The 13,014-nt window shown below is 33.8% G+C and overlaps 3 protein-coding genes across 5 annotated transcripts; all 3 read left to right on the plus strand.

Moving 5' to 3' along the window:
- Positions 32 to 2,521, plus strand: LOC104779744 (agamous-like MADS-box protein AGL97). 3 transcript variants are annotated; one of them, XM_019244511.1, is made up of 5 exons: positions 32 to 607; positions 1,060 to 1,450; positions 1,717 to 1,758; positions 1,854 to 2,025; positions 2,097 to 2,521. In XM_019244511.1, exons 1-2 carry the CDS (start codon positions 103 to 105, stop codon positions 1,104 to 1,106), a joined length of 552 nt encoding a protein of 183 aa, XP_019100056.1. In that variant the 5' UTR covers positions 32 to 102; the 3' UTR covers positions 1,107 to 1,450; positions 1,717 to 1,758; positions 1,854 to 2,025; positions 2,097 to 2,521. The 3 variants fall into 3 exon arrangements, with proteins under 3 accessions (XP_019100056.1, XP_019100055.1, XP_019100054.1); XM_019244510.1 differs by having other exon boundaries at positions 1,060 to 1,218; positions 1,320 to 1,450; positions 1,854 to 2,521; XM_019244509.1 differs by having other exon boundaries at positions 1,854 to 2,521.
- On the plus strand, positions 6,531 to 8,256 carry LOC104779746. Its single transcript, XM_010504132.2, has one exon. It carries the CDS (start codon positions 6,801 to 6,803, stop codon positions 8,073 to 8,075), a length of 1,275 nt encoding a protein of 424 aa, XP_010502434.1. The 5' UTR covers positions 6,531 to 6,800; the 3' UTR covers positions 8,076 to 8,256.
- LOC104779747 lies at positions 11,190 to 11,986 on the plus strand. Its single transcript, XM_010504133.2, has one exon. The coding sequence runs from the start codon at positions 11,466 to 11,468 to the stop codon at positions 11,967 to 11,969; it is 504 nt and encodes a 167-aa protein (XP_010502435.1). The 5' UTR covers positions 11,190 to 11,465; the 3' UTR covers positions 11,970 to 11,986.

Here is a 13,014-nt window from a genome sequence, read left to right on the forward strand (position 1 = left end):
TTGACCCGATCATTACAATATCTATATATAAACGGTTTCTACTCTCTCGATTTCTCTAGTTTTCTATTTGCTCTCTATCTCTTTGTCTCGGTAGGAAACATTATGCCGTCGTCAAGCACAAACGCGTCTGAGTCCACAATGAAGAAAGGAACAAAACGAAAAATCGAAATCAAGAAACGAGAAACCAAACAGCAACGAGCCGTGGCTTGCTCTAAACGCCGTCAAACTGTGTTTTCCAAAGCGGCCGATCTCTGTCATCTCTCCGGAGCCAACATCGCCGTCTTCGTAACCTCTCCCTCAGAGATCACCGACGTTGTTTACTCCTTCTCCGGCTACTCTCCTGCCCAAGAGATCGCTGATTGTTACCTAAATCGCAAGCCACCTCCTAAGATTGATGTTAAAGCCCAATCGACGAAGCTAGGGTTTTGGTGGGAAGACCCTGATCTATACAATTCTTGTGATGATCTCTCTGAGTTAAACATCCTCGAGGATCGTATAGAGAGAGTGAAGAAGCATGTGTTGGCTTGCCTTGAGAAGAAAGAAAAGTCGCAACCTCTTGTTGCTAACAACGAACAAAATCCTATCACTGACGAGGATTGTGATCGAGGTTTTGATCTAAACTCTAGCCCTTCTACATAGGATCTTCTTATTCTCTCTCTCTTAAATTCTTTTCTCGTATCGTATCGTATCCCCCTGTTTTGTAATATTGAATCTTTCTTTTTTATGTACTTAAAATCTCCAAAATTTAACAAAAACATTTAACCCTTAAAATACCAACGACTGTATTCTTGTTAATTCTGCTTTTCAGAGGATTTGTGAGACTATTTTATTTGTGGATATCTATAATGAGCAGCTCTCTTTCTAGAATCTAATGTAGATGAATGTTGACAGAAGAATCTTGATGCTTTAGTTCCCTCTGATCAGTAGAGTTTTATAAAAACAATGTTTTAAAAAGATTTATTAGGTTGGACGTGTATCTGTGTTAATAAATTTTGAAGAAATACGGTTAAGTCTCTTGTCTCTTGCACAGATTTATCATAACTGATTTAAATCGTACAGTAAGCTTGGAACACGTTCAACAAAGAGGAGCTCTCATAAGCCTTTAATGTTGTGGACCTAGCTCCCTCTATTTCAGGGTTTGAGAACAGTTACCCTGAAATAAGACTCATTGATTCTAGCAATGGATGATTAAGAGATAGAGGCACTTGAAGAAACTTGGTACTCGTTTGTTTTAAGTCTGTACCACATGATTTGTCTGCGAGTTTCCTTGAGTCTTTCTTGTTTTTAATCTTCTTGTCTCTTGATTTTTCCTTTGACAGTGAGTAACTTGTCATCTTTCTGTACACTCAACCAAAAAATAAGAAAAACAAAATTCCATTGGGGATATTGTATAGCCCCAAAAGCTTAGTGAAGTTTTGTCCTCCGTCGGATATTGAAGAATTTGAACAGAGTAATGTACTCTGTTTTTTTTTTCCCATAGATCATGATTTGTAAACTTGAAGAAGGCTTTTTATTGAATATGGTTTCTTACTACTAGCTTAGTTTCTGTAGCTCCTAAAAGAAGAAGTTTGTAAGTATGGTGACTTTGAGACGTTGAGGTTGAGTTGATCTTATTATCTTCATCCTTGTGCTGTGTTCAATTCATTTATCTTAACCTGGTCTATGTATGTATTGATTGTCTTTATTTTAAGTTTGTAAATTTTGGTTGTTTTATAGGATTTGGGTAATGAGTTCATGACTGCAGAGTCAGCCCGAAAGGTGATTTCTTCTGTTTCTATACATAGTTCTTATATTTAGAGACTGGCTTATATTGTTGGTTTAGGTTTTTCATACCATTTTTGGTGTTGTTACAGATGGTTAAGCTTAAAAGCTTTTGACAACACATCTGAAGCTCTTGAAGCTGTGGCTAAATTGCTTGAGGGAACTCCAAGCAAGGGTCTACGCAAGTTTTTGAAAGCAAACTGTGATGGTGAAACCTTAGCTGTTGCTGATTCAAAGCTTGGAAATATTATCAAGGAGAAGCTGGTTGTTTCTGATATGCTCTTTCATTTATGAAGATATGGGTTGTTTCTTACGGGTTTGCTTCACTTTTGTAGACAATTGACTGTGTTCACAACAATGCTGTTATGGAGCTTTTATGAGGTGTCAGAAGCCAGCTTACTGAACTTATATCTGGATTGGGGGATAATGATCTCAGATAGTTAGTGATGTTGGCTCCGTTACTTACTTACACCCCTACTCGGCCAAGGATGTGAAGTGAAGACATCTTATTCGTTTGTCAAGCAGTTTAGCAGACAAGACTACAAGAGAATGTTAAGTAAAGAAGATCTCAACCGTGTAAGTAACTTGTAGTACTAACGTAACGTACGATGATGAGCTTTGTAATCAATCATATCCAAACCATTAAATTGACGATCCATTGGAAAATATTAGAAGTGGTAAAAAAATATGTTTTGTAAGTGTGAAGTGACTCTTAAACGTTTTTGTGTCCTAATTAAACAAATTCATGTGAATTCGCCCATGGACGCGTGAATGATGATGTGAAATCTCTCCTTCTTCATCTTTCATATCCTTCGTGAATTCTATAGCAGCGTTTGATTTGAATTACAATTCTCCGGCAGATCGATTTCGGTTAATCAGTGATGAGAATAAGGAATCACCGAACCAAAGCTGACGAAACCCTAAAGCAAAATCGTGCCATTAAATTTGTGAAAGCCGTAGTTATGCTTCTCCACATCGCTTTCTTTCTTTCAAACCTCTCTCAGGGTTTTGTGATGTTGTTATTGAATCTTTTAGGCTTTGGATCAATTAAGAATAAATATGGTTTGAACTTTGAAGTATAAATGCAAATCCCAACACAAATCTGAATGTTTCTGAATGTTTCGTTACTTCGCAACTAAAATAATTGATCGATATGCTTTTGGATGTATACTCTTTAATGTTATTCATGTAGAACCGTTTTTCTATAATGTTGCTTGGAAAATATTCCTTAGCACTTCTTCTATTGGAACTTTGACATGTGAACATGTTAGGAAGGTGGTTCACACCATTTGCTGTGATCTATTGCTGTATAATGTATACTGTAAAACATGGAAGGGTTCAGGTCCATTACAAGAGCCGATGCGGCTAGTTTTGGAGCATGTTTAAAAACACCTTAAACCGGACCGACACTGGAATGCCAAAATGTAAACTGTGTGGGAAAAAAGATTAATTAAAATTAAGTTAACGAGAAAAGCAAGAACTTGTCTCTTTAGAAATGAATAATCCAATCATGGAAACACAAACAATATAATTAGTGAGCAACGGAACAATACAACACAATGATTATTTTTTAACACAGAGATACATACGTAGAACAAAAAATACTTATTAAATTAAGTTTATTTATTTTGTAAGAAAAAAATATGAAGGAATATTTTTTATAAAAAAAAGAGACAAAACATACCTTAGAACATTGACATGTCTCAAATGATGTCTATTGCTCAAGCATGCTGCCTAGGGGCGTGCTGACTTTTGCATTATCTCACTTTTTTACCCACCCATATTTCTGAGCTCTTCTATTTTAAAATTTTTTTTTATCAAAATGTGTAAATAATTTCATCAAAATTTTGCCAAATTTGAAAAAGAATGTTCTTTCTTTGCCGACGCTATGGTTATGTTTATGAAGTTTTTTTTTGTTTTTAACCTTAAGTTTGTGAGTTGTGACGAATGTTCCGATAAACTGACTTTTGTGTGTATGAGAGAGTTTGTAATATGCTAGCTAGTAAGAAATACCAAAACATAAGAGTTGAGAGAAACAATGGAGTAAATATTTGCAAAGTCCCCCACGTCACGCTAAACATTAAAGGCATGAGTCCATGTCCGACATACATAACTCTAGAGAGACAAAAACATTCTCGAAAATTTCACGTATCTATTTCAAGTAGTATTTTTTTTTTTTTTAATTTGTTTACTACGTTTCGTGTGTTTTGTTTGTAGAATAAACACACCGCACGACACATGTATGAAGTATGTACCCGAAATCAACTTAAAAAATAGAAAAAAATGATGATCTTGGGCCATACCATGCCTCGGGTTATATGTTATGCTTTCAAGAGATGATTGGTAATTAATTTATTTTTACGAAAGTCAAACTTATTTTTTCTTGGTTTTTATATGATTCTAGTATTTATTGTACCCACGAAACCCAAAGGAATGAGTTTGATTTGACGGTAGTGTTTTAAAACTTACGAATATCTTTCCTCAAATCGGAAATTTCACTATCACACAAAATATATACCCAGAATTTACTATATTCACGTTGTATCATTTCATAAAAAGTTAAGATAATGTTAGCAATAAAATGATGTTAAATAATGAAGACACTAAATTGTAAAACTTAAAAAGGACACAGCATGCACAATTTTAAATTTTTAATCATTAGAAGAGTCTATAATAATAAGAAGGCGAAGAAAAATCAAATAGATCCTTCGAAACTAGTCATATCTTGTCTATTTCTCAAAACTCTTTATACAACTTATTTTTGTTACATGACAACAACAAAAAATCCTACAAAACTAATCTCTATTATTTGTGTTACCGTTGCAGCACACAGTATACCATTTTTAGTTTTACAAAAACGATATGAAATTAGGATATATAATCACATCATTATGGTTGGATGTATATTTGTTGATGGGGTACAAGGAAGTGACTTAATTAAAGAAATTGACAAGAGGATTAATACTGACTTCTAAAAGAACAAATGGCAAACGCATGATCAGTTCGTTCATTCGTCTCCACATATATATGTCTTCTTGTATTCATTTTTGTTATTTCATTCTCTTGCATTTTATTCTTCTTCTTTTTGAGACGTTTTTGTCTACTTGTGCAATAATGTTTTTGGATTCATATAGATACTAGGATATATCCCGTGCTTAAAGCACGGGTCAACATTTTTAAAAAAATTATAATAATAAAAATTATTGTTTTTTTTTAATATTTTGTTTGAGGTAATATTTATTTTTAATTGTTATGTATTATTACATTTTTATATTGTTTATTTGTTGTATTTGCATCATTATTTTGTGAAATAAAATAGTAATTTTAATATTATAATTGTGAGCAAAAAAAATTATTAATTTATCATCTATATAAATTTAGTTTTACCAAACCGTCAATGTGGAAAGTAAAACACACATTTTCATACATTGAGTAATATATCTTCGTTTTAAAAAATTCAAATCACAACATATGTAGAAAATTATGCATTTTATTAATTATAAGTATTATATGAAAATTCCAAACAATTTGTAAATAAAATAAATTAAAGATGATAGAAGAATCATAATTTGAAATCTTAACAAAATCTTCGAATTTAGTTATTAAAAATAATTGTATTGTATAGTTGGATATAAAATCTTAGTTTTTAAAATTATGATTAGTTTATATATTTTTTTAAAAAATAATTAGTAATTTCGTCCATAACTTATTAGAGAGAGAAAAAAATTTTTAAGATTATTTTAGATTTTTTAATAGTTGATCTGTGAGTGTTTTTTATTTTTAATTAATTATATTTATTTAAATTAGTTAATTTAATTAATTTTTTTCTAATGGCATTTAAATGTAATTTCTTACACATTTTTAGTTTCATATTTGTACTTCTCAATTAATATAGTAGGATGTTTGGACAATTTAAAATATTGACGTGCATGTTCGCATAGAATCAGCCATACAAAATGACTAGAACCGACTTATTTCTAGAAAATGCCATCTTGTCTAAATCAAACATCTCTATTTTTATCTTAAAATTAAAACCTAAAAAATATATTCTTTGTAGCCTCTTTAATAATTTTGTGACTTTTGTTTTTGTCTTATATATTGATTGATACCGTAAATTAAATCCAACACAATGAATGTGATAAAAAGATACCACAACAACAACAAAAAAACACACACTGCACACACACAGTTCAAACTAGTTGCTTTGTAAATATGGCAACATAGTTATTGATTCTTCTTACAGAAGAGACTAATAACTTCGACTGTAATCATAATTTACCAAAACTTATATAAATTTGAGTTTGATACCTAAAATTTTGTCCTCGGCTTTACCAATTTCAAAAACACACAAAAAGAAAAAACAAGCCTAAGGTGCTTTCTTGATCATACACTTTTTCTTTTTCCTTTTCTTTCCCTAACTTTTTTTTTTAACAAATTAACTATACGTTTTCTAACGAATCTTCTCATATGATTTTCCTAAATTATTTCATAATCCCAATGCTAATTACCGCTCTCGATTCTCACAATCAAATTCTGATTCTCCATATCATTATCATTTTCCATTAAAAAAAATATTTTTAACCGTAAACTTTGGCCAAATTTGAGGATATGATGTCAATAATCATGGAAATAATTGAGATAATAAACAATACTAATAAAAGTAATAAAACCAGTCATTTTTAAATGAAATAAATTTTGAACAAAATTTGTGGGGCAATTGAAAAGGGGAAGAAAAATAATAAAAATAAAATAAAAAATGAAAACGTAAAGCTAAAGCAAACACTCTCGAAGCCTATAGCTAAGGCGTCACTACACTTTCTCACTCTTTCAAAAATCCTCTCCCTCATCTATCAAAATCAGAGATAAAGAAAAAGTTTTTTAAAAACAAACTCTAATTTAAGATCCGATCATCTCCACTTCTCTGGATCTTCAATCACCCAAAAACAAATCCCAAATTTGGAAACTTTTTCTCTGTGTTGCTCTGTTTCTTGATTTCTTTTTTGGGAAACTGTTCAGTTTCTTGATTTTGGCTTTTGGCAATGAAAGAGAGAGGAAAGAGAACAGCAATGGAACGAAGAAACGAAGACGTTTCGTTATATTACAGCACTCCGTCGGAGTTCACTTGCCGGAAACATCCATCAGTTTCCTCCGGCGTCGGAATTTGTCCGTACTGTCTCAACGACAGATTAGTCAATCTCGTCTGCTCAGAATGCGGCGAGCAGCGGCTCTCTTCTTGCTCTTGTTCCGATATCTCTCCCACTCGAACCTCTAACGCCGCCGTAGACTCTGTCCCCGAAGAAAACGTTGTCCGGATCTCTTCCCTCATCGATGAAGAGAGGGCGAAACAGAGGAAAGAGACGAAACAGAGAAAAACAGAGGAAGTGGTGGTGTTCAAAAGGAGTAGTAGCAGTTGCGTTGAGATTAATAAGAGGACGAAGAATCATAGATTCTCGAAGATCGGAAGGTTTTTCAGAAAGATTAATCTGAAAAAGGAAAGAGATTTTGAGAAGAACAGTAATAATGATTCATGGGGTTTGGATTATAACAATGATGTGAAGAAACTAGGAGTTTCGAGATCGAGATCGCTCTGTAGTTTCCGTGGTAAAGATTTGTACTGTATCGGATCGGAGGAAGACGGGTCTTCGTATTCCGGTGCGTTCTCCGCCGCGAGAAGCTCGAGTGTTAATGGCGGATTAGGTTTTTGCGAAACAGAGTATCCTCGGAAGAGCAATTTCGAAGGTAGGAAGAGTAACTTCAGCGAGACGACGGAGCATCGGAGGAGTAACTTCGAAGGAGGGAGGAAGAGTAATTTCAGTGAGACGACGACGGAGAATCGGAAAAGTAATTTCAGTGAGTCGGAGCCGCCGCGAAGGAGCGGTTTCGAGGCGAGGAAGAGTAATTTCAGTGAAACAGAGTATCCAACTCGGAGGAGTAATTTTAGTGAAACAGAGTATAATCGGAGGGAGAATCTTCCACCACGGAGGAGCAATTACGAAGCGGCGACGAAGACGACGGAGGTGAATCGGAAAAGTGATTCGACGGCGATGAATTTTACGAGGAGGGTAATGTCAATGAAAGAGAGTAGTTACTTCACCGGAGGAGAAGAGCCAGGGTTCATTGATCTTAAGTTTGATTCTTCTGGTGGAGGAGATGTAAACGACGGCGTATTGGTACACGGAGGAGGAGGATCGTGTCGGAAAGATGGAGGAGAGATGAGAAAGAGTCGAAAGAGTTTCAAAGGATGGAAATGGATATTTGGACATCATCATCATCATCATCAACAACATCAACTTCATCATCACACAGATTCATAATGAAGAGACAATTTTTATGGGATCTAATAATGAAACATGGAGCTGGTTTTGTGTGATCCGATGTCAATCTTAGTCAAAAAAAAAAAACAGCTTTAATTTAAGAGAATCTTTTTCTTTTCATCTATTTATGTTTTGTCTTTTTTTTTTTTCACTAATATATATCCAACTCCAAGTTTTGCTATTTCGGTTTGGTTAGCTTGGGAAGAGTTTCTAAGCTTGATTTATGGTTACAAAAATGATTTTTATAGTCAAACTAATATAAGCATAGTATACAATGGAGAATGGTATGGTATGATTTCTCGGTTTCGGATCGAATTCAAGTTTTAGTCGAATATAATTTTTTTTTGTAGTTTTGTTTCGGATGTCTTTTGGTTTGCTTGGAGCTATGTATCATCTTCAGTTTTGATTTTGTTCATAAGTCTCTTTTTATAATCATAGTATCAAGATAATTTTACTAGTGGATTAATAGAACTTCTATGAAATTACTTATCTCAAAAGATAATATGATAAAACGTGGGTGGTCTTCAGCATATGTATATAGGACAATTAATGCATGACTCTAATCATACTTCCATTGAAAAACATTAACGTGCTTTTAAAATCGGTCCAAACCCAAACGTAAGCTATGCTCGAACGATCAAGCTTCACATCTAAAATTTCTTCTCATTCAAACGTGTTAAGTTCTTGTGCTTCCAACATTTTTGGTACTATAAGCACTTGCGGAAATCATGAAATCTTTAGTTCATGCCTTTAAGAGGGCTAAAGATTTGCAAAGCAGTTCTTAAAGATTTGCAAAGCAGTTCTTAAAGATGGAAGTGCATAATGGTACATCAACATCATTCTGGTTCGATAACTGGAGTCCACTAGGCTATTTACACGATACACTTGGTGATCGGGGTTTTATAGACTTTGGTGTTACAAAACTGAGTACTATGGCGGATGTTATGAATATGCAGAGGAGACGTCGACATCGATTCCCTTTGTTCGTTGCTATAGAGGAGGCAATACAGAAGCAGCAACTCAGTCACTCTAATGATGTGTATGACATACCATTATGGAAAGGGAAAAACGACTGCTACCGCAAAAGTTTCTCCACCAAAGATACATGGCACCACATACATGCAACACACCCGCAACTACCTGATTACAAAGCAATCTGGTTCACACATGCTACTCCAAAGTACGCCTTCCTTACCTGGTTGGTAGTCAAAAACAGAGTTGCAACAGGTGACAAACTGCAGCAATGGAACCCTCAGGCACCCGCAAGCTGTATCCTCTGCAATCATCCGCAAGAGACAACAGAGCACCTCTTTTTCCAATGTTCATACTCAAAGCTGGTGTGGGAAGGTTTAATACAAAAGCTACTTGCTGATAAAATACACAAGCCATTGGAGAGAGGTCATCACCCTACTTACTGGTAACGCTTTGGACAAATCACAAAAGTTCATACTCGGTTATGCTTTCCAAGCAGCCATTCACTCGCTCTGGAGAGAAAGAAACGGACGACGATATGGAGAAAGTTCCCTAACGCCAGAGCACTTGATCAAGCTAATAGACAAGAATGTTCGAAACAGACTCAGCACCCTACCAGGACGCCAAGACAAAATCATCCAAATTTGGTTTGCAGCAAGATTCTACTAAATGAGTTTTTTATGTTTTAAACTGTTTTTAAAGTGTTTCCACACATAAACTTTGTAAAACGTTTATTTTTTTTTTGAATATAATTTAACATTAAATTCAAAAAAAAAAGAGGACTAAAGATTTTTGGTACTATAAGCACTTGCACTCGATCCTGTTTGATGTTTTTAACTTGTGATATAATGCAAACCGCTTTGAAGAGCTTGCTCGGAGTACATTTGTTTTGTTGATGGCGTTTTTTCGCAAGCCTTCTATTTTTTCCCTTAACGTGATCGTATTCTAACTTTCGATTATATATATTTTTTTTTTAATTTGACAAATGTACACATAAGTTGTTTGAGCCAAGACGACGGGTTTACAAAATCAGAATAATTCTTGACTAAAATCAAATTTAGCCAAATTATGAGCTACCATATTACACAAACGATTTGCAAAAATGAAGGACTTCTGTAAACTTTGCTTTCCACCAATATTCATGCATCAAATTTATTAAGCCCAATTTGTATAAGCAAATCTGCAGATGTCCAATCACGTAAGCCCAAAGAAAAGCAGAAGCTTATTGTATTCCCAAACTTGAGAAAATTTTCAATAACTTTGGCCCGAGAGATCCCAAGGATCAAATGAGTCAAAAATCATAATCGAAATTTCTTCATAGTCAAGAAAACACATTGGCAGCGTCAACGAGTTACACAACTCTTTTAAGCATTTCCAAAACTTCATGAGGCAAGGCAAGCGTTTGTTTTGAAACGTCCTCTTCTTTTTTTTTTTTTTTTCAAATTACTTACCAATTATATGTTTCTATTTCCATATTGATATCAATTTTTGTTGTTGTTGTTGTTGTTATTGTTTTTTAATCTTCGCCATACTTAGACAGTTAGGCATGGTCTTTTTAAAAAGGTCAATGCATATTGTTGCCAAACGTATCAATGTGTCATCGTATCTTCATGTACCGATTCACATAGCCTATGCTTTTGATGTTAATAAGAAAATATACTTAACGTGTACACAATGGACAGCTTTCCACAAAGAGTTTTGAATTACGTCATGTCTTTCAAGGGATTCACACTTATTCTATCAATTTATATGAACTTTTTAATACTTTATTAATTACTTCGATTGCTAATTTCCAGAAAGATTTGTAATCACTTGCTCATTTTCAGCTTCGAGGACGAATGGAATTTACGTTTCTAATATGATATTCATGAAACAAACTTTATGCTTTTGTTAAGATAAATAAATGATTTTTTCATTTAACAGGAGTAGCATTGGCCACGGGGGTTCGAAATTTAACATGGTTTCCTCCGGTCCCAGGAGATTAGTCTTTGGGCCTAGAAAGCTTTTAGGATCAGTCATGAGTTATCAAAAATAAAAATAAAAAAATAAAGAAATGATTTTAATAATTTGATCAAAAACCATTTTCTTCGGCCATAGCCATACCCTACCAAAAAAGGATATCTTGATCGAATGGCTTATTTAATGTAGAGTGTTATTCAAGGAAAAATTAGCCACGATTATCGTAATCTCATAAATTCTGTTCACACATTATATTATCTAAAATATAACTTCATTTATTATTTATGCTTCCTTGGCATCCTTGCTTAGCAATTTTCCCCAATGCCTTCCTTATAGAAGCAAAGAACAAAGAGGACTTCCTTCAAACCAAATATCCCAAAATATGTTAGGATTTAGTTTGTTCTTTAACTTCTTATATTGCCTTTCTATTTCTTATTCGACTCTCTCATTCAAGATTCCATGGAAGATCTCAACACATTTGCAGCTGATTGCGTCGTTGTATCGTGTTGTTGCAACTGTCTTGTTCTCCAGATCGCGATCTTCATCTTCCTTGGACTTCCTCAAAAGCTGGTCAAGAACACGAGAAAGTGTTACACAAAATGGGGGATAAATCGAAAGATAAAAAGAATGGGGCTTTGTTGCGAATGTCGTCGAGAAAATACGGAGGTTGATTCGGGATGGATGAAAGAGTCTATGACCATGAGTATGGAGATGGAAGGTCTTAGGTGTATAGAAGAAGTTGAACAAGCGTTAGAGGAGTTTTCAAAGAATGGTGAGTTTTTGTTTGGAAGCTTCTGGGGACAAGAGAGGGTTCAAAATTCTTCGTCAATGTCAAATTGTGGTAATGACAACTTTGACCTAAGATTTGTAAGTCGTTATGAGATCGTCGAAGAAAATTTCTACTCCTTGGATTATATATTCACAACTTCACCTAAATTATATCGAAATAAAGATATCCACTAGGTTGGAATTTTCTTTTAGTGTGCTTGTTGCAAATTTAAGTAATTCATACTACTATACCACTCAAAATTTTAACAAATGATATTGCTTTAAGAAAAATTCATATAATTGACAAGTTCTTACTCTATTAATATCCACCTCATACAAAATTCAATTTTGACCTTCCAAATAAATAAATATCACATGGTCTTGAAAGATTAAATTTCCAAAACTTTAAAGCACAACAAATCAAAATTTATTATACCTAAACATAAATTTAGTTAGTATGTTTAATAATACGGATGGTGAAGAATAAAGTGGTAATTGAATTCTTGTATGGTAACTAAAATGATAAAAACATAAACCTACTTCACCTATTTTTTTTATAGGTGTTAGAAATATTCTAACAAAACGTTAAGTAGAAATTTGGAAAAAATACCTTTAATTATTGTTGATTTCTTTTTAAAAAAATACACTCTAAAAAAATCTTATATGGTAAATGAAATGATAAAAATATCAAAACTATAAAATTAAAGAATCGGTAACGGTCCATTTGAATATATTTATCACAAAATAAAAATAATTATAATTATAAGACAAAAATATAGCTGTGTGATGTGCTTCCTACCCAATTTCCAATTTAATGATTTCACCGTCAATCCCTCCTTTAATTTGTCTCCACATATTAATATCTTATCCAATAATTGAAAATAGCACCAATCTAAAACTTTTAGATAATGCAATTAAATTTCTAATTTACTATTCAACTCTACATATATCAATAATAGTTATTGTTACTTTCAACTTCGTCTCCAAAAACGCGGTTTCTTCTACTTTAAGTAACTATTCATCCCCAACATTTTCAAAATGAAACCCTAGAAGAAAAAAAACTCCAAATCCTTTCATCAATGGCGTCGACGAAACCAACCGATCAAATCAAACAACTCAAAGACATCTTCGCACGTTTCGACATGAACAACGACGGCAGCTTAACACAGCTTGAGCTCGCGGCGCTTCTCCGTTCTCTAGGGATCAAACCACGCGGCGATCAGATCTCTCTCCTCTTAAA

Source organism: Camelina sativa, chromosome 4 (genome assembly GCF_000633955.1).
Source record: "Camelina sativa cultivar DH55 chromosome 4, Cs, whole genome shotgun sequence".
Lineage (NCBI taxonomy): Eukaryota > Viridiplantae > Streptophyta > Magnoliopsida > Brassicales > Brassicaceae > Camelina > Camelina sativa.

Bases quoted from the DNA above. Each gene is read 5' to 3' on its own strand.
- LOC104779744 (XM_019244509.1), top strand. From the start codon at position 103: ATGCCGTCGTCAAGCACAAACGCGTCTGAGTCCACAATGAAGAAAGGA. The intron at 608-1,059 runs GTTTTGATCTAA...TAAATCGTACAG, and splicing joins TGACGAGGATTGTGATCGAG to TAAGCTTGGAACACGTTCAA.
- LOC104779746 (XM_010504132.2), top strand. From the start codon at position 6,801: ATGAAAGAGAGAGGAAAGAGAACAGCAATGGAACGAAGAAACGAAGAC.
- LOC104779747 (XM_010504133.2), top strand. From the start codon at position 11,466: ATGGAAGATCTCAACACATTTGCAGCTGATTGCGTCGTTGTATCGTGT.